Source organism: Protomyctophum parallelum (assembly GCF_964188405.1).
Source record: "Protomyctophum parallelum genome assembly, chromosome: 1".
Classification (NCBI taxonomy): Eukaryota; Metazoa; Chordata; class Actinopteri; order Myctophiformes; family Myctophidae; genus Protomyctophum; species Protomyctophum parallelum.
The window spans coordinates 83540146-83566196 of NC_139697.1; the positions used below are offsets into that span (position 1 = coordinate 83540146).

The 26051-nt window shown below is 46.0% G+C and overlaps 2 protein-coding genes across 2 annotated transcripts in view; both read left to right on the forward strand.

The window, feature by feature from the left end:
* LOC310855271 (peripheral-type benzodiazepine receptor-associated protein 1-like) overlaps window positions 1-26051 on the forward strand; it is a gene marked incomplete at its 5' end in the record, with an annotated part of 103450 nt that overhangs the window by 63809 nt on the left and 13590 nt on the right. Inside the window, 10 exons of the mRNA XM_083760216.1 lie at window positions 2570-2775; window positions 4427-4533; window positions 4613-4722; window positions 5786-6763; window positions 8942-9093; window positions 9612-10097; window positions 11446-11826; window positions 12991-13137; window positions 16589-16667; window positions 25906-26048. Of these exons, the coding sequence (XP_083616342.1) occupies window positions 2570-2775; window positions 4427-4533; window positions 4613-4722; window positions 5786-6763; window positions 8942-9093; window positions 9612-10097; window positions 11446-11826; window positions 12991-13137; window positions 16589-16667; window positions 25906-26048 (2789 nt within the window). The remainder of the gene's footprint in view (window positions 1-2569; window positions 2776-4426; window positions 4534-4612; window positions 4723-5785; window positions 6764-8941; window positions 9094-9611; window positions 10098-11445; window positions 11827-12990; window positions 13138-16588; window positions 16668-25905; window positions 26049-26051) is intronic.
* Window positions 13197-14674, forward strand: LOC310869800 (uncharacterized protein; the record flags this gene model as incomplete). The annotated part of the gene is made up of 3 exons (XM_083780728.1): window positions 13197-13226; window positions 13500-14447; window positions 14648-14674. 3 exons carry the CDS (start codon window positions 13197-13199, stop codon window positions 14672-14674), a joined length of 1005 nt encoding a protein of 334 aa, XP_083636854.1.

Here is a 26051-nt window from a genome sequence, read left to right on the forward strand (position 1 = left end):
AAAATGGAAGAACGGAAGGTAGACCTGCAGTAGACATATCAGAGGCGCGACTCTGATATGGTCGCTCCAATGAACTGCAGCGGCCAATGAGGCATCTATATTTTTTAATATCTATGACACACCACCTGGGCCTTTTTATTTTTGTTCAGAAAAAATGCACATCCCTGTAATCAGTAGTGTAAAGTAACAAAGTACATTTACTCAAGTGCTGTACTTAAAGATGGAGTTTCAGTTTTTCCAGTGTTTATGAGGTGACAGTACCCCTTGGTGTGGTTTTTATGTGCAATGATGTCTTCCCTTTGTATTTACTGTAGGGTTTCTTACTGGAGGCTGAAACAGTCAAACGTGCCAATGAAAAAAACAGTGGTATAGTGACATCACAATATCATCCCCTCCCCTAACCCCTCCCCCTTTATCATACAACAACAGCTGTGGGTGCGACTTCTGTTAAGGTGGATCACCACCCATCGCCACCCACCAGGCAAACCAGGCATAATGAACTGGTGCGGGGGTCCACATAAAAAACAACATTTTAACAAATACTGTACACTTAAAATCATGTTTTAGGGGCGCACTCCATCTTTAAGTACAATTTTCGAGGTAGTTTTACTTTACTGGAGTATTTCCAATTCTATTATTCTACTCTATACTTCTCTGAGGGAAATATTATATATCCTATATACATTTCGGCTATTTGAAAATAGTCGGATCTGCAACCTCACAATGCGTCGCGTGATCACATCGCGACACATTGTAAGCTTGTATTATGAGTACTTTTCTACGTTTGGTACTTTATACCAATACTTTTGTACTACTTTTACTTGTAACAGAGTATTTCTACATTTCAGTATTGATACTTTTACTTAAGTAAAACAGTACTTTTTCTGCATGCCCGTCTGATCTTTTTCATATTAGTCGTTGGCGGTTTTAGATGCCTTCAAATCCAAGATAAATCCTTGTAGTGGAATTAGTGCATTTGCTGAATGTGGTGGATCAACAGTGCAATCACTAAACATCGATTGATGTTCTGGCCCAAATCTCACAACTGGATGCAGTAGCATGTTAAGTGTGAGGAAAAGAACCTCTGAAAGGTTTTATATTGCTTTATTTGTTTAATTACCTACTTTGTCACCACAATACTTATGTATTTTGGCTTAATAAATTGGATTATAACTAAGTAATGGACCTCTTTCAGATCAGTTTCAAACAGCATCTGCTCATATTGCCCTTAGGGGCGATTCTGAAACAAGTTTTACGTTTTTGTAGTTCTGTTGGCTTCTACTTTTAGCGATTTTTTAAATATTTCCTTCCCTTGTCAAGCACTTATTTAACTTTAAAACAATTCTGGGTCATTTTAATGTGTACTCTGGCTTTTGTGTGCCCCAGACAGTTTTTAAATAGCTTGATTCAATATTTTGATATTTGATATTCATTTAATCATAAGTCACTCAACACCGTCCACAGATTTTAATGTTAATGTAATTTTAATGTTTACAGCGCATATATGGAACTATGACAATTCCAAATACCTTCTTTATATCAATTTATGTATGTATGGTACCAGTCTTATCTTAAATTTACCAAACACCCAAGTTGGTATGCCATTTCTCTTTTTAGACTCAGGTGGCTCATGGGATATGGAGTCTCTGGGTGACATAGCCTTTTGGAGTCTGGAGGCAGGTGACACTCTCCCTTGCCCTGAGGGGAGGGAATCCCCCGGTACTATATTATATCAAATTACACCATTGTTTTATTGTGTTGTTGTGGGCACTGTCAGTAGAGAGCACTCCATGCTTGAACACTTCCACCTCCAGGTCAGTGTCATGGTGACCCAACACAATCCACACCCATCACTTTCATGGAGCGTGACTGAGCTCTTTCTAGAACATGCATGGGCAACTGGCGGCCCGGGGGCCACATGCGGCTCCCAGCCTCCCACCTTCACTTAATGTGGCCACCGCAGGTTAATATCGGAATAACTGATATAGTATTGATTTCAGCTGTTACAATTCCAATCATGCGAACATGACCCGCTTTAATTACTTCAGTCTATAGCTTAATGACTGGTATTAAAATGTTAGCCGATCTACAAGCTCAAAATGCGTCTCAGTGCAACGCGTTTTGAGCTTGTAGATTGGTTATTTTTGCTACGACAGAAATATGCAATGTGTGAATCTGTGAGTAAATATAGCGGCCCTCGCCATCGTCAAAGTTACCCACCCCTGTTCTAGAACATACACTCTCACTTGAAGGTCACAGCTTGAAGGTTCAGGTGAGCATGGGCCTGCTCGTCTGTTGGCTGTGGTACTTGCTAAGCCCCTTACTTCTTACCATTGCCGGTGTTGCCGCAGTATACTCGCAACCTTTGAACTCCAACAGATGGAGACAGAGGATTTGGACTCCACTATTTAATCAGCCCGGTTCAACCTTCAGCTCCTGCATGTCTGTTATTGACCCTCCCCCCCATCCACCTATCCAGCTCACTGACTCAGGTTAGCAGCCAGTCAGTCACAGAACATGGGAATAATGCGAGAATAATGCGCTGTCTGTCCTCCTGTCTCCCTTCCAGATGTCGCCGCCGCTCTGCGCATGGGGGCCACGCCCCATGCCGCGGGGCTGTCCAGGGCGGAGCGTTCTCCCGTCACCAAGCATCGGGAACTTCCCACCATCAGCGTCAGCAGGTCGCCCACCGCCTCCACCAAGTCAGAGCCCACGCAGCTCACTCCCAAGTCTGACAGCCACCTCAGTCCCCACAAGTCCAGCCCCACACATGAGGTACCGTTTATAAACAAAAGAAATGCATAGTATATCTTGAAATTGTCACGTATTTGTTTTTTGAGACAGATATTTAACTATTAACTTTCAGTTCAATGATTATGCTACCTAATAAACACATAAAAACGTTGACCGGTGTTTGCTCTGATTCACATCACAATGAAGATTGAATTGAATCCCATTATTCCCATTATGTGTCTTATTGAGCCTCCTCGTGGTTGTTATGTTACCTTCGTCGAGTTCCTTTGCTGAAGAGATGAGCAGATATAGTTCATCAAGACTACGAAGACGGCCATGCACAATCGCATTGATTGTATGGCTTTGACATCACTGCCAGGTGCAACAAGTTTTCGTTCGTTTCCGACGTTCTTTTGTTGGTTCACTCACCGTTTTGTTATGGCTTTCCTGTAGCTCCAGTTAGCTCATAATGTTAGCTGCTGTTGCGGCGTTCAGAATATGGGTTTTTATGCCGTTCAAACTCCCATTGGCTTAGGAGGTAAGGTCTCTAGGAGGCAGCCAATCATGACTAGGTTGTGTTTAGAGTCTGCTTTACAGTCGTCAGTAGTGGTGCAAATGTAGGCCAGGCTGCTTCGCACCTGGCAAAAAACATCATGTCCTCTCACACGGCACCACACAGGATAGCTAGATATGTTCTGCTGGATAACAGCAACGTCATTGGAGGTATTCATATAATGTCAGTAATATTCTCGTTAGATTTGTTTCCATCATGTATCCAAATAGAGATTGTTTGGTCTCCTACTACTGTATGCAGGCCATTGGCCTTAGCTCACCAGTCTGCCTACTATTCTATAAAGCTGATATTTAGTGAGATAATCCACTGGCTCCTGTGGATTAGGTTGTAGTAGTTGTAAGTGATTATCCTTAAAAGGTTTTTTTCCCCCACTGGAGCTGTACTTTCTTTATTGTAAAATACTCTTTCTTATTGTTATGATTTATACAATTTTGGTACAGCTTGTTTTATGTTTCATTGTAGTCCTTCAGAAAAACGTACAGGAAGTAATATATACGTGTGTGTGTGTGTGTGTGTGTGTGTGTGTGTGTGTGTGTGTGTGTGTGTGTATATATATATATATATATATATATATATACGCATACTGTAGGGCCCGGTTTATTGCATGGGTGAAATAGGCTCTCTCCCTCCCCCCCACTCACTCCCTCCCTGCCTTTTTTGAGGGGCACTAGCCTCTCGTATGCACAGCTTTGTGTGTTTGTACCACAAAATGTGATGATTTGATTGGCTGATGTATGATGATAAGAGCACCCCTCACTTCACACGAGTGTGATTTTTATTTTTTATGACTGTGGTCTTTCCCTCTGTTTTTTCAAGTAAAGAAAAATCACACCTGTGTGAAGTGAGGGATGCTCTTATCATTATACATCATCACATTCCGTGCTCAGCCAATCAAATCATCACATTCACAGAGCTGGGACTGCAGGTGGGCCCGTGCATTTAGCACGAGGAAACCCCCTGCAGCTGGTGTTTAACATTGAGCACTTAGAGCGTTCTTCCGGGTCCTTCAAACCCCACTGAGCAACTTCCATCGAAATGAATAGAAGGGGGGGCGGGGCAGTCCGCCCTCTATCCTTTATAACTCTGTGAGTGTTCTAAGTTCCTGTGGCTGTTCTTCAGGTGGATACAGCCAGTGAAGTAGAAGAGTTGGACATCGATGTAGCCCCAGCACCTTTCACAGCCAACACAGGAGAGTCCAAACTTCAGGTCTTTATTGCCAGATACAGGTATGTACCGCAGTCTCTGGGTATACTCACCAAGTGAAGCGCTCATTACCATGTTATAATGATGACTCTCCTTCTCCAGCTATAACCCATATGATGGCCCCAATGACAATCCAGAGGTGGAGCTACCGCTTACTGCAGGAGAATACATCTATGTGTATGGAGACATGGACGACGATGGCTTCTATGAAGGCAAGTTCAGCCTTACACACTTTGATCCAATTCTCCCTTCTCGCTCCCAAGCTGTGGTGTGTGATTCTCCCTTCAACAGGACTGCATAATCGCTCCCCAATCTTACACCGCTGTCTGAAAACTCACTTTTCAGACTCGACCCGACAGCAACCCCTAGTATTCCTTATTTCTTTGTGTCTGTAATGCCTGTTTAGACGGATACTAACTAGTCAGATATACTGTATGTTTACAGGTGCTAAGAATGTTTAGATAGTATGACATTTAGACAGATGCTAAGGTAGATGTCCTACTGCTGTCCTATAGTTACTTTGTTGAACTTGTGACTCCTTGTGTGCTATTGGTAAATGTTCATGCTATCTACAGTATATTATCTATAATTGCACCACGTCTCTATACGTGTGTATACGTCTGTAATCCACATAACTCGAGAACCGTTCGCCCCACCGACTTCAAACTTTACACACACGTTACACACCACCACTCCAGAACCAGCACAAAAGCCTCTGCCTGGGCTCTGGACAGGGCCCAAATTAGCCAACTGACACACCTGATCACCCCTAGATCTCTATATATGGAGCTTGCCTGTTCTGACATCACAATAATGTTCTAACATCTGTATAGGCTCCATATTTGGGCATGCCTGACAAAATAAAGACTCCATATACAGGCATAAAAGGGACACGGACATAATAACTGGGAGGGGCATTGCATTTCCAACTTGCATCGTTCCAAGTAGGCCAGTGCCTAACACGCACGGCTCTAGTTTACTCTGATCTTAGATAAACCTTTAGGCCTAAAGGTTAGAGTGTCTGCCCTGAAACTGGGAGGTCGGGATTCGATCCCTGGCTGGGTCATACCAAAGACTATAAAAATGGGACCCATCAATGGGTTGGATCGGGGGGTCAGATCAACTTATCAAATGATTCCAGAGTGCTGCACGGCTGCAGCCCCCGCTCCCAGAGATGGGTCAAGTGTGGATAACAAATTTCACTGCGGTAACGTGTGTGACATTGAGTGTACAACTTTGAGTTTGACTTTGTCCTCTTACTTGTGGCCTTTCCAGGTGAGCTGGTGGATGGCCGGAGAGGGCTGGTCCCCTCCAACTTTGTCGAGCGGGTTTCCGACGACGATGTCATGAGCGCTCCCCATCCGGAGGTGGGCGACACGTCGCACATCTCCCTGCTGGACAGCAGCCTCCACAGTGCCAGTCACCACCACCACCACCTCCTCCACCAGCAGCACCATCACCACCACCACCACCACCACCTTCCCACAGACATTGGCGCCGTCGCCTCCTCCGAGAGGACGGAGGCGTCTTTGGCGTCCGGCCTGATCGCCTCCGTCGTCCCGTCGTCTGAGATGGCCTCGGTCTCCACCTCCTCCTCTGCCCCAGCCCCACCCCCAACCCCACCCCCACCACCCCTCACCAACGGCCTCGACCTGGACTTGGAGGAGGAGGCGGGCGTGGAAACCGTGCCTTACCCGCGCAAGCTCACGCTCATCAAGCAGCTGGCGAAGAGCATCATCATTGGCTGGGACCCTCCGCTGGCGCCGGCGGGCTGGGGCGACGTGCTGAGCTACAACGTGTACGTGGACCAAGAGCTGAGGCAGAACGTGCCGTTCGGTGCGCAGACCAAGGCTGTGCTGGAGCGGCTGGACGTTGCGCTCAAGGCGTACCGCGTGTCCGTGCAGAGCCTGACGGAGCGCGGGCCCTCGGACCGGTTGCGCTGCAGCATGCTGGTGGGGCGCGACGTGTGCGTGGCGCCCACGCAGCTGCGCGTCGAGCGCGTCACGGCCACCTCCGTCGGCCTGACGTGGCTGACGAGCAACAGCAACTATGTGCACGTGGTGTCCTTGAACGAGGAGGAGCAGTGCGAGCTGGTGAAGCCCGGCTGCTACTCGCTGTGCCTCAGTAACCTGGCGCCGGGCCAGCGCCACGCCATCAGAGTGGAGGCGCGGCCGCACCGCACGCCCTGGGAGATGCCCCCGGAGCGGCGTGAGCACAAGGTCGCCGCCATCACGTTCGACACTCTGACGGCAGGTCAGTGGAAGCGCACATACATTTTGTCTTTTAGAAAGACAAAATAGGGCAGAGTACAACAGTTTTTGTGTTGTTTTACTTTTTATTCTTTCTAATTATTTGTTTGGCCCCAAAAAAAAGTTTATTGTGACGAAGGTCGCAGTTAACTATGGAATCGTGCATTTCCCATGTGTCGGGTACCATATATGGAGCCCAGGTCTCGTGACATCTGATGTCATAGTAAATGCAACCTGCTGTCGCAGTTAAGCCCATATATGGAGTTCCCTGATGTCATCAATATTGGCTAGCAACTCTACATCTGACCTCAAACCGCAAATCCTTAGATCTCCATATATGGATATACTGTATGTCAGAACCTGTTCTGACATTCCATATGTTGATCCTTCCCCATCCATCCTTCCTCTTCGATCTCTCCCTTTTGACTTATACCTGTCCATTCAAATTTCAAACTCAAGACAGGCCTGCCCCAAAGTTATTAGTGCAGTGGCGCCCGGCAGCCGGCGAGTTCTCTACAATCCCGAAAATTAAGACCCGGCCTTACCTGGGCCCTCATCAAACCCTTTTTTTATATATTTTTCTATATCAATAAAAAAGACCCTAAAGACGTGTATACACATCCATGGCCTGCTGCGGCTTGATTAGAAAAGACGTCCTTTTGTTTTTGTTCATATTATCCACAAGCAAGTTGTATGTACCGGTATTCTTGTCTTGTTTTGAGCCATTGTATTACAATTTGCATCATCAATCCACACGGGCGGCGGTGGCTCAGGGGTAGAGTGGCTGGATGGCAACCACAAGGTTGCCTGTTCGAACTCGGGCTCCCCCAGAGTTTTATTTATATATATATATATATATATATATATATATATATATATATATATATATATATATATATATATATATATATATATAACTCAGGGCCCGAAAATGAACCAGAAATGTATGAAGCAGGCCCCAAAAATGAACCAGAAATGTATTGAATACATACATACTGCATTATATTGTAGCTTTACAAAATACCTTTGGCACGGTACTTCCATGGTTTTGTTTTGAACTTAATTCTGTGAATCACAGTTCTAACAGACGACAGACGATAGATGGCTGTAAAAACAACAGAGCTACCAGGTGTGTCACCAAAAGGACTACTAAAATTACTACTTTCTCAGAATATACCGAAGAGACCAAATCAAAGACTAGAACTGACGAGTAACCAATGCTGCTGCCTGGTCGTCGACTGATTTTAGTCATTTGGATTCCATAGAAGCCAAGCGTGTCTGCACACCGAAAGTAGCAGATATACAAGCTCACAACACGTTGCAGTGAGCTTGTCTTGGCTATTTGGCAGTCATTAGTTATTTTAAGATGAAAGAGTATTTGTAGTGATCAAACTAGCAATAGAATACAAGTTTAGCAGTGTCTTCCAGAAACATGAATGGTCTCAGAAATGTCATGATTTCTTCAGCTGGTCGGCCTAAAACATCATTACATTTTCCGTCTTGAGATTTTATTTTATTTATTCCATGTGTCTGTGTCCAAACTGGGTCAATATACAGTATATTCTTCATATGGGATGAAGTGGGTTTTTTTGTGCTTTTGAATATGTTCTCACTGGATAAAGTATAATGTGTCCTGTGTGTGTGTGTGTCAGGTCCCCCAGACGCCCCTCTGGATGTATAATGTGTCCTGTGTGCTGTGTGTCAGGTCCCCCAGACGCCCCTCTGGATGTATAATGTGTCCTGTGTGCTGTGTGTCAGGTCCCCCAGACGCCCCTCTGGATGTATAATGTGTCCTGTGTGCTGTGTGTCAGGTCCCCCAGACGCCCCTCTGGATGTATAATGTGTCCTGTGTGCTGTGTGTCAGGTCCCCCAGACGCCCCTCTGGATGTATAATGTGTCCTGTGTGCTGTGTGTCAGGTCCCCCAGACGCCCCTCTGGATGTATAATGTGTCCTGTGTGCTGTGTGTCAGGTCCCCCAGACGCCCCTCTGGATGTATAATGTGTCCTGTGTGTTGTGTGTCAGGTCCCCCAGACGCCCCTCTGGATGTATAATGTGTCCTGTGTGCTGTGTGTCAGGTCCCCCAGACACCCCTCTGGATGTATAATGTGTCCTGTGTGCTGTGTGTCAGGTCCCCCAGACGCCCCTCTGGATGTATAATGTGTCCTGTGTGCTGTGTGTCAGGTCCCCCAGACGCCCCTCTGGATGTGCAATTGGAACAAGGTCCTTCCCCGGGGATTGCCCTCATCAGCTGGCTGCCTGTCACCATAGATGCTGCCGGGACCTCCAACGGGGTCCGCGTCACTGGATACACGATATATGCGGACAGAAGAAAGGCAAGGAACAGAGCTGTGTTCACTCTGCACAACTTGTTTGTGACTTTATTGCAGTGGTTCTCAAACTTTTTCATAGCAAGGACCCCCACATCCACATTTATTAGCCTGTGGACCCCCATTTGAAATTATGTTTTTACGACTCTAGCAGTGATTATGATTGTATGAATCATTTGAACCCATTTAGACCTGAGGACTGTTGAAAAATGAGGGCTGTTGAAAAATAGCAGATCTACAAGCTCATAGCACGGCACTGAGTGCCACGCTACGAGCTTGTAGATCTGCTATTTTTGTAATCTTCGAATATATATTTTTTCACAGCAAACATTTTTAACTCATATCTTAGTGTTCCCTGGAACAACATATTTTCAGATGGGGGTTCCGTGGCCAATACATGTCTTTTTTGGGGGTCCTTGACATGAAACGGTGTGAGCACCACTGATAAAGAAACGTTTGTGGAATCTGGTCTCACTCTCAGGTCTTAATGTATTACATGTGTCGCTGTCCCTCTCTCATCCAAGGTGCTGGAAGTGTCGTCCCCCACAGCGGGCAGCGCTCTGCTGGGCCCGTCTCAGATCCAGTCGCTGCAGGCCGCCCGGGAGATCACCGTCCGCACCACGTCCGCCCACGGGGAGTCCTGTGACTCTCTGCCGGCCGCCGTGCCCACCAAGCTGGCTGCCATCATGGCAGGTCCAGCCAGCCACTCCCCGGTAGTGCCAGTTCTGCCCTGTGCCCCCAGCGTGACCACACTGCCCTCGTCTGCCTCCTGCGGGAACTCTGCTGCCAAAAGTCCCATGCTGCCCCGAGCCCTGCCACTAGTAGACGCACAAGCCATTGACCTCACAGTGCAAACCCCCGCTGCCAACTGCCCCGTCCCTGACCCCTGCTACACAGAAGCCCTTCTCTCGTCTGCCTCGTACGTGGAGGCGTGGGCCGATCCATCAGCTGCTGCTGCCTTGGCAGTATGTGATTCCCCTTTGCCAGCAACCTCCACTGTCACTCCAGTTGTAAGCATCTCTCTCTAACCTGTCTCTTGCCTCTAGAATAGCACTGCATTTCTGAGCATGGTCCCATAATAACGCATATACTGGTAAATAATGGCCACAAGCCATGCTAAATAAGGGTCATATATAGGTCTCTGCCAGTGTCTTAAAACCCAATTCCCGCCAGCATGAATGAATCCCTCTATAGCGTATTGCCAAGGTTTTATCGCACGTAACACTTACTTTGAAGAGCCAACTATCCGTATTCACATGTTACAATGACAAACTGCTGTGTGTGGTGTCTTCACCGGTTGTTGTTCTCTAGGTCGGTGGTGGGAAAACCCGACCGTGAGTATCACAGCGCCTGCTACAGGCCGTTGAAGAACCTTGTCTTCCCCAGAAACGGACCCTCAATGTCGTTTCTGAGATACAGGGTTTTGAATGCAGCCTATACAATGCAAGAGGATGTGCGCACATCTTCAAAATGGCCACTGTTCCACTTGGACTGTTGTGCTAATGAACGGTAGCTAACGATTCGATCGGATAAAAACATGGATTAAAGAATATAAACCCTGGAAAACAGAGGTTCCGGGTTTGGCAGGCTAGGGTACTAATTGTTTACTTTACTGCAGTTAACAGATGGGACCTTGCCACACTTATTGACTTTTAAAAGACCTGTACGTAGACCTGTACGTGCCCGTCGCAGTCGGCCACCTGCCTACATGGGAACGATGCAACTTGGGAACCTAATGATATACGTTGTCATAGTACCCGTTTTAACTGTCAGCCGGTGTCTCACATGGAGATCTGTTTATGAAGACTGCAAACTGAAAAGTGTACTTGGCAATCAATTGGGCCCACTGGCAGAGCCTGGCAGTGGGCACCTGGCACTGCACTCCCTGTGGGGCTGTGGAACGTGTGTCGAATGTGAAGTCGGAGGGTCAAACGGTTATCGAGTTACATGCATTACAACCGTACACACGCGTACGTTGATTGGTTGAGCCTCAATTAGCTGAGGCAGAGGCTGGAAATTGCACAGGTGAAAGGAGTTGGCCTCATTAGGCCCACTGGCAGAGCCTGGCCCAGGTGAAAGGTGTTGGCCTCATTAGGCCCACTGGCAGAGCCTGAGCAGAGCCTTTTGTGGTGGTTCTGGAGAACAGACGCAAACACGCACACACACACACGTACGCACACAGAGACGTGGCGCATTTATAGTAGGATATGATTATCGACATGCTTTTACCGTTTCGTTGCACTGTTTATTTTTAATGAGCTGTCCACAATTCCGTACACATTTTTTATTAGACACATCACAATCTGTCTCTTATTTAGCGTCCAATAAATCATCTTGAACATTTCTCTTTCTTTATAGGTTCATCTTACCTCACCTACCATCTCGGCACCAAACCCACCGCCAGCACCGGAGGCGGTGGTGCCGGCACTGACGGCAGTAGTGTTGGATCAGCCCCAGAACACAGAAAGCCCCAGAACTATGCGCCCTTTGCCCTCCTATCAAGACTTCCTTGATAACCCCAGTGCCAAGCTCCTTAGCCCCGTGAGCCTCCCTAGCCCGCCGATCACAGCTCCGATCACAAGCCCCCCGAGCCCTCTGCATTTTCACGCCCTCCGGCCATGTAGCCATTCACCACTAGAGTCGGAGGTAGAGGAGGAGACGGAGAACTCGCGCTTGGCGTCCATCGAGGACTTCCTGAGACAAGAGCAGGAGGAGACGGTGTACAGCGAGAATGAACAGGTCGGTTCTGGTTTTATTGACCCCCCCCTCTTCCATTAGTGAGTTTATTCTCCTGAAACAAACCTGGTTTAACTTCACCTGTACTTTTCTATAAATCCAGCATTGCGATAGTTCAGGTACAAGCAACCTCACACATGCCCTCACACAGTGCAACTCAGGCAGTTCATTTAACCCATTCTGGGCGGGAACCCCTTTTGGTGCTTTACCCCTTCAGGCCGGGAACTCATTTTGGGGTTCTGTACAGTATGTACAGTATTCAAAAATGTAAAAAGAATGATGCTGCTATATCAATATTTGAAGTTTTTCAGAAAACTTAGAGGCGATTTAGAGGCGTTTTTAGAATCGGCCTCAGGCCTAAATGGGTAGTCCTCTTTTCACTATTCATTCATTCTACTAGCTTAGCTGTCACAGTTTGTTGTACAGCTGTCCAGAGTTCAAATTCCCTCCACCTCCCCAGCCTCCTCCCTGTGGCATTAAGTTCTGTTAATGGATGATTCTGTAATTGCACTGTGATTCTATGTGATTCTATGGATTGTTCTATGATATCTGGTATCTTATCTCATGCAATTGAAAGGTTCAATGTTATATTCATGTATAACACAGGGGTGCACAAACCCTTTTTGGGCTAGTTCTCAGAGGAGAACATTCACATTCAACTGTCATGGCAGCTTGGTTACACCCGAAACAGACTTCCTCTTCCTCTTCAAAATAAGAGCTACTTGTAATGATTAGTCAACATTTATTTCAACTATGCATGCACACCTGCACACCAGTTGTATATAATGCACATTATGTTCTGCTCTGGGGGGTTTGTGATCTCAGATTCTGTGTCATGCTTGCATAGGTAATCTGTAGTATCACAGGTGCAGAGTCACACCACCAAACTTAATGCAATATCATTGCAATAAATGGTAAATGAGCCTGAGAAGTGTCTAACTCAAAATAGTTGGTTTGCCATTATATTCCGTTATACAGGAAGAAAGCCTCGATGATAACCTAATTCAAATGTAATTGAATGGATTAAGATTTTGACCAAATAGTTTTCCTTGGAATTCTGGCAAGTCCAGAGACTGTAAATGATGTATAATTTGATCTACAAATTCCATGACAAAATGAGTACTGTAGGTTGATTAAGTGTGTGTGCTGCTGTGTCCTGCATTGCAGAATAGTGGACGAGGACTGGTGGAGCCTCCCAGTAACTACCATGCAGACAACAGCCACTCAGACCTCTCTGACATCCTAGAGGAGGAGGAGGAGGACTACTCCTTCACAGAGGCACCGCACAGGGCTTACACGGCCACAGCCAGCAGGGTAAAACAGTGATTCTCTAATCTCTACCTACTTTAATTATAATATCCCGAGCTAAATTAATGATTAAAGGATCTTACTGTGCACGGACCGTACATGTATTACTCACCATCATTTGCACCAATTGGAGGACCTCATCTCTTTAAGTTTGTCTTGCATTGCTTCTTGTTCCTTTATTTCTCTTTTATTATTTCTTGTTTTCCTTGAGTGCACCATTTTGATTTTTTTGTTTGTTAATTTTCTCTTCCTTTTCTTGTGCGGCTGGATCATCCACCACGCTGTCTTTACTTTACTCTATCTTTTTAATGAACGTCACGATATCTGGCCCCTTTCCCACTCGCCTCGGGCTCCCTCGGCCCCCGTAGTCGCGCAAGTTTGACAGTGACGCGGACCTTCTCGAGAAGATCCTTAAGTTGCCTCTCCAGGCTCACCACGGCAAGCAGTTGTTCAGCATTCCCGAGTCGATGGAGGAAGAGCAGAGCAGCTTAGAGAAGAATCCCCCGGCCTATTGCAGGCAGCCCCCCCGGCCCAGGCCCAGTGACCACAGCCCCAGACACGCTCATAGAGACGGTCACCATCGAGGCCCGGAGCAGCACCTCCAGCATAGCCCTAGGCACCGGCCCCAGCCGCAGCAGGCCAACAACCCCCACCCATACCCATACCCCCAACCCTACCACCACCACAATTACCTCAGCAGGGATCCCAGGACCCCTGCCACAGAGCTCCTCTCCAGGCTTGAACCCTTGCAGCAGGTTAGGCCCAAGACCCAGCACAGGGTCCGCTATGCCGACACAGTGGACGCCGCCGGCTATCCCGAAGGGGAGGATTTGGGCGTGTACTCGAGTGCCAACAGCAGGCAGGTCTCCGCCGGCTGTCCCCCTCCTCAGAGCAGAGAGAGATCTAGTCTAGGCGACCGCCTCAGGAGAGAGGCCATGCTCCGGAGTCAGAGTCAGTGCCCACAGCCGGCGCCCTACCTCGTCAGCAAGACTGTGCGGAGAGTGAGATCGCCCACCGGCCGCGACACCGAGATCGACGTGGAGTACGGCGCAGACGACAACGAGGAGACGGCGGCGTCGAAGTACCCACCCGGGGAGGTAGTGATGGACCAGATGAGCTCCGAGTGGTGGGTGGATGGGGCACCGGTGGAGCACGCTAGACCGCCACACCTCCGGGTGGAAGGGGCACCGGTGGAGCACGCTAGACCGCCACACCTCCGGGTGGAAGGGGCACCGGTGGAGCACGCTAGACCGCCACACCTCCGGCGGTCCAGGGCTGATCCGCAGGTGATCGCAGCCGCAAGTCAGCAGCAAAGGGTGTGTTCTCCCAGTCCAGTACCCCCCCCCCCCCCCCTTCCCTTTAGGGCAGAGTGGGGTGTGTTCTCCCAGTCCAGTACCCCCCCCCCCCCCCCCCTTCCCTTTAGGGCAGAGTGGGGTGTGTTCTCCCAGTCCAGTACCCCCCCCCCCCCCCCCCTTCCCTTTATAGCAGAGTGGCTGTAACCTTTTGTGTCCTTCAGGATATCATTCCATTCCTAGAGGATTAGGTAATACTGTAGTTACTAGTTAGGTCCCAACCCAAAGTCAGGAGACTCCCAACTTATAGGGTCATCCATCAGTGATCTAACTAACTAACTTATAGGGTCATCCATCAGTGATCTAACTTATAGGGTCATCCATCAGTGATCTAAGCAGCAGACAGCGACGTGAGGACGGGGAGCCCTGTGCAGGTGGCATGGTTTTTTTCACACTGCCATTATTTGTCAACAAGACTGATCGCTGAGCAGTGGAAATTCAGGTTCAGCTTCACCCAGCTGATGGCTGCACATGCTCTGTGGGGAGCTGTTAAGTGTCTTACTCTTGCTCTTAAACACAGACCCGGGGTCAGAAGGTCAATCCGACCTTCTGCCTGTTGTCACCCATAGGTGTCTGTGTGCACTACAGAGGTGTCTGTGTGCACTACAGAGGGCTGTTGTCACCCATAGGTGTCTGTGTGCACTACAGAGATGTCTGTGTGCACTACAGAGGTGTCTGTGTGCACTACAGAGGGCTGTTGTCACCCATAGGTGTCTGTGTGCACTACAGAGGTGTCTGTGTGCACTACAGAGGTGTCTGTGTGCACTACAGAGGTGTCTGTGTGCACTACAGAGGGCTGTTGTCACCCATAGGTGTCTGTGTGCACTACAGAGGTGTCTGTGTGCACTACAGAGGTGTCTGTGTGCACTACAGAGGTGTCTGTGTGCACTACAGAGGTGTCTGTGTGCACTACAGAGGTGTCTGTGTGCACTACAGAGGTGTCTGTGTGCACTACAGAGGGCTGTTGTCACCCATAGGTGTCTGTGTGCACTACAGAGGGCGATGCAAAAGGTTTAAGCCAGTTCATCTTTCCCACATGGCCGTGTTTAGTTCACTGTTGATCCTCTGATCTCTCATTCCTCTCTCTCCCGATGTCCATTAAGTGTTTTTGTCACTCATTTTCACACCACTTTGAATCCCTTTGTGCTAGTTGAGACACACCCAGACCCTCTCTTCATCCTGTCCACATTGCCTAGTCTCTTTCAGTGGAGACGCAGTACCTTATTCCTTTTCTGTGCTCACCGTGATGAAAGTAAAAGTATATGGCGGCTAGATTCTTACCATGGACTGATGGGGAAACCGGGGGTTGTCTTTAATTTTCATTATATTGCGCCAAGTTGGTATTGTCCCTTTAAAGTACAAAAAAAGGTCTGTGATTGCTATAGAGCGTCACAGTACCTCCCCCTTTCAGAACAACGAGTGGCCCAGGAAATGAAACCCAATGCATTTTTCCCATAGGCATTTCTTAAAGTATTTATTTAAAGATGGTTACGCCGCGGACAAAGCCAACTTGGATCGTGACAAATCATGACAATGAACACAATGTTTTGGGAAGAAAAACAAAACAAATAGTGTTGTCTCCTGCCTTTATTTTCTTCTTTCTAATGATTTGATCGGCCCAAGATATTGTGTTCATTGTCATGATTTGTCACGATCAGAGTTGGCTTTGTCCGCGGTGTAACCGTCTTTAAATAAATACTTTAAGAAATGCCTATGAGGAAAATGAACGGCGATTTCTTTTCCGGGTCTCTCGAGGGGGCGGGACTGCGACGCTCTATAGAGCGTTGCAGTCCCGCCCCGACGAGTGGCCCAGTAGAGAACTTCCAATACATTTTTGTGATTTTTCTTCTTTCTACTTATTTGTTCGGCCCAAAAATGTGTGTTTATTGCCATGATTTGTCACCATCCGAGTTGGCTTTGTCCTTATTTTTTTAAACGTCTGAGAAAAATGAATGGGAAATTCTCTTCTGGGCCGCTCGTCGTCATGAAAGGGAGCAGGACTGTGAGTTTTCTCAAAACCCCAGGTGTCTTCATGTGCAAGGTTATGTTTCTGCCTGAGATATACGCATGTCTAATGATTTGCTTCTAACGTGTGTTTTGAGCAGGAGCCCAGCAGAATCCTAGAGGCAGCGCAAAGAGGCCAATCAGAGTTCACTTCCTCCTCATCAGCCAGGCAACTCAAAGGTCAGAGACTGTGTGTGTGTGTGTGTGTGTGTGTGTGTGTGTGTGTGTGTGTGTGTGTGTGTGTGTGTGTGTGTGTGTGTGTGTGTGTGTGTGTGTGTGTGTGTGTGTGTGTGTGTGTGTGTGTGTGTGTGTGTGTGTGTGTGTGCGTGTGCGTGTGCGCGTGCGCGTGTGCGCCTTCTGTGGGGGCTGGGCATATTCTCAGGCCCAGGGTAGGTACTCTCACAAAAAACATGCATTAATCCTGGTCTCTAAACTAGCCGGGGCACCTGATGGAGGGGAAAGGAACTGGTTGAAATATCGTGTTCCTTCCACGCGCTACGTCCAACAAACTCCAAACTCCCCCCTGTCAGGGGAAAAATTAAGCGGCTTGGACTCCTCATGCATAGAAGGAAGTATGGGGTCAGTCTGTTGCTCTACCCAGGTTGGCACAGTACAGTACAGTACAGTACTCTCTCTGAGAAATTTGATATTCCCTTTCAACGATGGTGTTCAACTCCACCAAAGGTATACTATAGGAATTCGAGCCAGGCCATCATACAACTCTTTCGACCTAGTTGTGCAAGGTACTACTAGCAGTAGTAGCAGCTTCTTTGAAGCACCATTCAGCAGTACATCCCCAATGTTTGTCAAAGTCACTTCATCCTGTCTGTTTAGTTTAGTTATGGCTTATGGCTTGTACACACTGCACCATATTTGCTCCGATTATGCTGTCGTGGAGCATTTTTGGCACAGTCATTCAGATAAGATTGCATATCTGGATCAGACCTAGGCTATACGAGCGCTTATGCGAGAGAGCTTTTGGGAGTTGGGACCGGGGGGCTCCGCTGTAATCTTTTCATGAACAGTGAGGTCCTCTGGAGTTATGTACAGGCTAGGTTATGTGCAAACCTAGCCTGTAGTTATAAGTCATTGTTTTGTAGTCATCAGGCCGGAACCCTCAATGTGGAACTTCCTTTCCCTCAAACCGGAAGAATTATATGTTCCCAATGAAAGTGTGACTCGCACTACGCCGCATAAAGGCTTTTATTGGGAAGGTTCTGGCCTGATGACTACAAAACAATGACTACAACATGACGTAACGATATCATCCGCTCCCGAGGGGATCACACGGCAATTTAGTAACACAGACCAGGCTTTCCTCCGAGGTGGAAAGCCTGTGGAAAGGTGGTGACGCGAGGTTAGCTCAATTAATTAATTATTTGGGCCACCGGGAGATCGGAGATATAACCTTCTCAGCACACACCAGCCTTCATCTACATATGTTGATGCATTCATTCATCAATCACTCCATAAGCGTTTAGATTATGACTACCTTGCCAGGCTTTTTCTCATTAACACATTGAGTACGCCGACTGCCTTCAAAATATAGGCTATAGAATACCGGAGGTGTCTGATCGCTTTTACTTTGAAAGCCATGAACCGGAAACACTTTCCTAAAAAAGTTGACTTTACAAAGTGACCTCAACATCCCCGATCATCTTAATATATTGTTTTACGCTCCAAAAAGCGTTCATATTTTGCGGGAGAGACGGATGAGGAGCAGAAAATAAGCGCCAGCATATCGCTCTATTCATCACCACGGAGAGCGCCCTGGATTAGGAGCTACGAGTCATTCTTTCCGTCTCGCTAACGTGGGAGTCAATAATAAGCTAATAGTTGCACTGAGCGTTAGCATACGGCAAGCGAAAAGCGAAATGCCAAAAAAATAAATAGGAAAAATTCTGAATATTAATATCTCGCCCCGCATCGCTGGGATGTCGCTAGGACGTCCTCAGACGTCCTTTGAACTCTACTCTACTCTATCCTATGACGTTCTCAGGCGTCCTACGTGCTGTAAGTGTTAACGTGGTGTCACCACAGCCCGCTTGTGACTCATGGGAAATCCATGATTGCTTTATTGTTCTGTAACTTGAACACGCAATGCTCGTAATGGGTTAAATTAATATACAAAATGTATTCCATTCATGACGATGTGATTGTCATTCATGTGGTAGGAATGTGGTAAGAATGGTAATCCCACTGGCTAAGACTACTGTTCCCAGTGTGCAAAAAAGTTGGGCTTGCAAGTAGGTGCGTGCGACGTGCGTGCGTGTGTGTGTGTGCGTGCGTGTGTGTGTGTGCATGCCTGTGGTCGGACGTAAACGTGACAGGCAGCGAGGCAGGCGGGGGAAACTCTTTCTTATTGGCTTTCTATACGTTGTTTTGTCGTATTGGTTTCTTGTGGTGTTTTTAAACATAACGGTCGGTTTCAGCCATGAGATTTTTCAAAGCTCAGACCAAATGTACGCTAGCATTGGCTATATGCAATTGCTTGATGAAATCCCGCTTGGACATGGGCGTAAATTGATTCGAGGTCTCAAATATAGGGCTGATGAGAATTTCTCTTGTTGTCTGGGAGATTTTTTATGTTGATACTTGCAGGATGAGACAGGGATATGCTATATCAGGATCCAGAGTTTCATCCATTGCATATTGCTGGATCAACCTCAGCTCAGAATCAGACATGCTTTCCCTCGCTCAATTCAGTGTGACATCTCTCTTAATCTAATGCCCCTCATTGTGTGTAATCAGCTCTTAAGCCCACCGAGCTGCCTCGAATCTTGCTTCATCAAACGTGACGTCACTCTACCAAATGATGGAGTTCCACACGGATATGTGAAGAAATATCAACAAACATGGACACCATGAGATGCCTTTTTTAAGAAATCTGCACCCTGTTTTGCCTCCATTCCAGTTAACAAAGCTACTTCCCGGACAACTTACTGTATCAACATGTTAACCGATATTATGAGAGTGTTATGCTGTGTGCACATGGGCAGATTCAAAGCTACAGTCTACCATTCATTGTCAATGGAAGCCAGCGACATGACGATACAAAGATGTATCCGACGTTTGCATCTTTAGTTTTTTGCATCTGCCCGTGTGAATGCAGCATTACAATGTGGTTTGATTCAACAGAATGACTAACCATTCAAGAGACCTGGGCTGCCAAAGTTGACCGTGAAGATGACCCGAAAGGGTATCTCTCATTTACATTTCTTAGTGAAACAGCAATGGGAGCTGCCAATCTCCAAACACTGTGCAAATGCATATCTTTTTTTTTATAACAATATTTTTGGGGCATTTCTGCCTTTTATTGAAAGTACACAGTATGACAGGCGAGAGGAGAGAGAGATGGACTGGCACGCAGCAAAGGTCGTTGACCTCAGGAGTCAAACCCACGACTCTCTCAGGCTCCATTAGAGCCATTTAGGTATGCACCTTAACCATTAGGCCAGGGACAGCCTAATGGACAGATTAGGCACCGTTGGCTTGCTCGCAGCCAAACTCTTCACACACTCTCCCTGGATGCCAGAGCTGAACCTCTGCCCCAATGCCGCATATCTAGAACATATCGTGTGATTTCCGTGAACTTTTGCACGCACATTCACACTAGGCCAAGGAAGAAATGCCACTTGAACATTTTCAAATCAGCCTCATGGTGGCGCTATAACTGGCCTATTTGTGTTTTACCTATAACTGCACCGATCTGTGTAAAACTTTGTATGCACACTCCCTAGATGCCAAGGAAAAACCTTTGCCCTGCATTTTTCACATCTGTCCTTTATAGCACCACCAGGAGGCCAACTTATGTAAAACTTATTTTTTAATTACTGAACAAGACGGGTCTGTTTGATTTGTCATATTCCATCCTGATTGGCTAAGATTGACTTCCACATTTTCAGGAGTGGCCCGTTTTGTATAAAATGCTGCAAAAAAAGAAGTGAAACTGTGCATGCATATTCCAACTAGGCTGAGGAAGAAATGCCTATCCTGGTGGAGACCAGGGGGGCACTTTCTCTAGTTTTACTATCCATCTCTCTCTGATAAATGTAGTAGAGATGCGTGTGACATAATGCTGACATGCCTTCTGTTGGTGAAGCTCTCCCTCCCCCCACAGAACTGTATACTTGGAAAGATTAACACGAGAGAGAGAGAGAGAGAGAGAGAGAGATGGAGAGAGATGGAGAGAGAGAGAGAGAGAGAGAGAGAGAGAGAGAGAGTAACTAATCTGAGAACCAGCTTAACTCAAAGTGGCTTGTCATGACATGAGATGGGAGGAAGTGTCAGCCATGAAAATAGTAACCTAGATTAGTCGGTGATGACACCCTCCTCCCGTGCAGAAGTACAAGTCCATCTCTGACCAGTGTTGATTTCCACCACTAATACTATGACGACAAATGTTCGTCGACTACGTTTTTTCACTGACAAAGTTCGAAATAAAAACTAAGGTAAGATTAAAACTATAGACTAAATATAATTGACAATTTCGTCAACACATTTGAACTAGACTAAAATGTGAGCGAGGGACTAGTGACATCCAGTATAAGTAAAAGACAAGTCATTTTACACTTGGTTGCATGCTGAAAATCTACAAGCTCATAACGTATTGCAGCACGTCACGTTGTGAGCCATCAAGCATCAAGGCCCACCAAAATACATCTTAGTCGACTAAATCACCTGTAGGTTTAGTCGACTAAAACATTCCAGGTGACTAAAATGTGACTAAAACCAATATCAACACGGTCTCTGACATCTCTCTCCTCCTCCTCCTCATTGTTGTGCTAAAATAGATTGCAGCTTGATCAAGTGAACCTTCCCCTTTTATTTTGGTTTTGTGTGCAAAGGCACGGTCGACCACACTTGCGAGCTCTTGCACGTGTGTGCCGATAAGGGAAGGGTAGCGGGGAGAGAAGTCAGCGTCCTCCTACAACAGTATCTACCAGAGAGATACTGTGTCAGTCAGTCAGAGGATGTGAAAGTGAGCGATCTCTGTGACCCTGACTCTTGCCACAGATGGGCTGATCCTCTCTAACGAGATAGGGGGAAGATGTCTCTTTGGCACGGCTTAAAATCTGGCTACAGCGCTTCACGTTCACTCACTCTTATCACACCGTGCTGTAACACCGTAGGCCAGTGGTTTTCAACGCTCAATGCTATCAAGGCCCATTATTCGTTTGGCATTTAATTGATCCACAGACCACCATTTGATGAGATTTAGCCTCTCAGACCCCAAAACGTTGAATGTTTTGTTGTCTTTGGATAAGATTTAGTTCACATTTCCGTGCTGTATTGATGTGGTACCATTAGAAGAGAGAACAGGCAAACGTTGATCAAAATAATAATTCTAACTCTTGAGAGCGTAAAATGAAACCAAATGGACCCGGTGTATCCAGTGGTCCATTTGGTTTCATTTTACGCTCTCAAGAGTTAAAGATCTATAAGGGTCCATTTGGTTACCAACTCTACATCATTTAGCTGGGGACCACCTGGAAACCCCTCAAGGACCACTGCCGTAGGCTAAAAGCATATAGTGCCCTCTGGTCACTTTTAGCCTCAACATGTCCATGCTAAAAACAGTTACCAAGGATAAATGTATGGCAGGCTGTTGTTTGTTATTATTACTTAAATCATGATATGCTTTCAATTAACGCCAATTTGGTTTGCAAATAGTCTGTTCCCCCTCTCTCTGGCATATAATCTATTGTTGCTTGTCTATTATTCAACTTTTTAACTGTTTTTTTTTTTTTTTTTTTAATGCCGTAGTCCGTCGTAGTGGAATCACAAGAGCTTACGACTAACTAATAACTACATTGGATCCATTGGAACACAGGTTCTCTCTTCCCATTTCCTGAAAAGTAACTGTTTTGGGACTTACAGGCTTTTTACCCGGGATTTATACGGGCTGCGTTTTGAAGCTTTTCAATCAGATACTATATTTTGCCGTCATTTCTTGTCTTGCCTGTGGCTTGCCATGCACTGAACAATGAGTTAGTTTTCAACAACAGTAGTCAAGCAGCTCATACAGCTTAAGGATCAGTGGTTCAGTCCATGGCGGCACTGGCTTGCTTTGGGGCGGGGGGGAATTAAAAAACTTCAGTGCACTGTGCCTACACATGTTGCGACCGCAAGTCGCAACATGTGTAGGCACAATGCAAGGAATAAATGCATTCGCCATGTATCCGAAGGAAGTCTGATTCAATCATTTAAGAGTTTAAGTTTTGTTGTGTTCAAGATCTGATTTTAGGCATGTTTAAGCCTCCAGGAAAATCCGTGTTGAGGTAGGCCTACTTAATCCACTGTTTTTCATTCAAACGTCTTTGTCCTACTGTCCAGTTGGGATTGTGTTGAAGTCCAGCGCATTTTAGAGGTTCAATGCCATGAGCCATGAAATGTTGCACAAACCTTGTGGTTGTCTTTTTTCCATTGTTAATATTGTATCTGTGTTGTCCCAGCCTTGTACCTATTGTTTTACCTGTTTCTCCGACATATTGTAAACCACATTTGTCACATGTGATTAAGTAAATGCAGTTGCTGGTTCTGGTTGTTATTTGTTGTTTAATCTCTAACACGCGTTTATTGTTTGGGTTTGAAGTATTCTGGTCCCTCGCGTGCTGGTGTGTTGATTTATTTTAGCTTGCTGTGTACTAGATCATCTTTAAGGTTTTTGTTTTTTCTGTAGGCCGAAATAATTTTATAATCTTTTAGAAGATCATCCGTTCGGTTCTCAAAATTCCTTTTTATTCTGTTGTTGTTGTTGTGTGCTCTGTGTTGAATAACTGGTTATCAGGGCCAATTTAGGGCCTGGATCTCGCACTCTTATTTCTAAGAAGGTACTTTGAGCTTTCCGGAGGAATGTCCTAGTGTATCCTCTTAGTCTGAGGGCCTTAAATAGTGTTTTACAAGCTATTTTGAAATCACTTCTTTGCGTGCAAATCCTATGGAATCTTAGTAGTTGTGATTTGACTATCCCTGTGTAAGAGAGTGTCGGGTGAAATGACGTTTTGTGTAATAGGGCGTGGGTGTCTGTTTCTTTAAAGAATACAAAAGTCTAGTTTCCCATTTGTGTTAAAGTTTGGGCCCTTGAAGATTGTTACATCAAGAAAGTAAATCCTTTCAGTGTGTGTCACAAATGTTATCGTTATGGATCTATGATGGCTATTTAGAATATCAATAAATTCCTGGAATTCTTCCTTGCTATGTTCCCATATTCCAAATATATCATCCAGAAACCTATAATAATGTGTTGGTTTAAGTCTGCTCCCATATGCTCATGTAAATGTTTGCATAAGATGGTGCAAATCGCTTTCCCATGGCCGTCCCTTTGATTTGTAAATAAAACTTGTTGTTAAAGGTAATTCCTCCTCTGGTCGATTTGTGTCTGGGTATTTACTAAAGACTTCTTTAACTGCTAGTAGGCCTGCTTCTGTCTCAATGTTTGTGTAGAGGCTGTCTATATCTATCGAAAACAAAAAGGCCTCCTTTCCTACTATAATAGCTTTAATTTTGTCCACAAAATCGTAAGTGTCTTTTATAAAACTGGGGTGTTTTATCGACAGTGGGTTTAGGAAATATTCAATAAACTCTGCTGTCTGATAAGTCTCACTGCCACAGTCCGACACAATTGGTCTACCGGGTGGAATTTCATATGGTATTGTCCATGAATCCGGGCTTTTGTGTATTTTTGGTAAAAGATAAAATATCCTAGCTCGAGGGCTGTCCTGTCCTATTAAATATTGATGCTGTTTGGCATTTATGTTTTTTTTTTCCCTCAGTTTGTTAACAATGGCTTGGGCTTTTCTAGCTGTCTCTATGTAAATTGGTTGGTCTAATTGCCTATAATGATCCTGATTGTTGAGCTGTCTCTCACCTTCTAACAGGTATTCGTGTCTGTCCATAATTACTATGCAGGAGCCTTTGTCTGCTGGCTTGATTACGATTTGTTTGTTGTTGATTAGTTCCCTAAGTGCCCTGGTTTGTTCTATTGTGAGATTATCTTTTTCCTTAATGTGTCCTGGGGGGGGGGGGGGGGGGGAGTGGGGTCTTTGGAAATGGCCTCTACCACTTGTCAGACCACCACTTGGCGGTCTTTGTTTGTGTTAACGTTACTGCAATTTCACAGGTTTCATGTGTTAAAGCATGGGCATTGCTAAATTGCCAAATCATCCAATTTAAGTTTTCTCAAGGTAGAACATTGCCTATAGAGTACATCGGCTGACATACCGTAACTCAGTGGTTTCCCCGGCAAAATGATCGATAGTTGGGAACCAAATGGACTCTTTAACCCATTCTGAACGGGAACGAGAACAAACTCATAGCGCGCCACCGAGTGGCGCGCTACGAGCTTGTAGGTCTGCTATTTTTGAAAAATCGAAGAACGACGATTTTTAGAATCTGATCTCAGGTCAGAATGGGTTAATCAGACCGGTGTGTGTCCAGTGGAAACCTCGTATGAATCTGATCTCAGGTCAGAATGGGTTAAAACGGGTCTGTAACTCTGAGAGTGTACAAATGGAACCAAATGGGTTTTGGTTCCATTTGTACACTGTCATGGTTATGGGTGTCGATTTCCCAATGCATACCGAACCGTGGGTCCTTGAAATGACAAAGCCATCAGAGTTCACACTCACATGGTCTGGCAAGGTTATTCATCAACATTTGACCTTATTCCCATCACACAAAATAGCCTGTGCAAGATGTCCAAGTGCAGTTTATGTAGACTTAAATTGTAATTCAGTTTTCAGCTTCACCAAGCTGAAACTATAATAATCTGGAGTATAAACATGTTTAAACTGTGTCTATGCAGGGGGTATTGAGTCAAACGTGTTTAAACTGTGTCTATGCAGGGGGTATTGAGTCGTGTTTAAACTGTGTCTATGCAGGGGGTATTGAGTCAAACGTGTTTAAACTGTGTCTATGCAGGGGGTATTGAGTCAAACGTGTTTAAACTGTGTCTATGCAGGGGGTATTGAGTCAAACGTGTTTAAACTGTGTCTATGCAGGGGGTTTTGAGTCAAACGTGTTTAAACTGTGTCTATGCAGGGGGTTTTGAGTCAAACGTGTTTAAACTGTGTCTATGCAGGGGGTATTGAGTCAAACGTGTTTAAACTGTGTCTATGCAGGGGGTATTGAGTCAAACGTGTTTAAACTGTGTCTATGCAGGGGGTATTGAGTCGTGTTTAAACTGTGTCTATGCAGGGGGTATTGAGTCGTGTTTAAACTGTGTCTATGCAGGGGGTATTGAGTCGTGTTTAAACTGTGTCTATGCAGGGGGTATTGAGTCAAACGTGTTTAAACTGTGTCTATGCAGGGGGTATTGAGTCGTGTTTAAACTGTGTCTATGCAGGGGGTATTGAGTCGTGTTTAAACTGTGTCTATGCAGGGGGTATTGAGTCGTGTTTAAACTGTGTCTATGCAGGGGGTATTGAGTCGGCGCAGACCACAGGCAACAGTGAGGTCCGTATCTTCGTGGCCCTCTTCCCATACGACCCGTCCTCCATGTCACCCAACCCCGATGCTGCTGAGGAAGAGCTACCCTTCAGAGAAGGACAGATCATCAAAGTA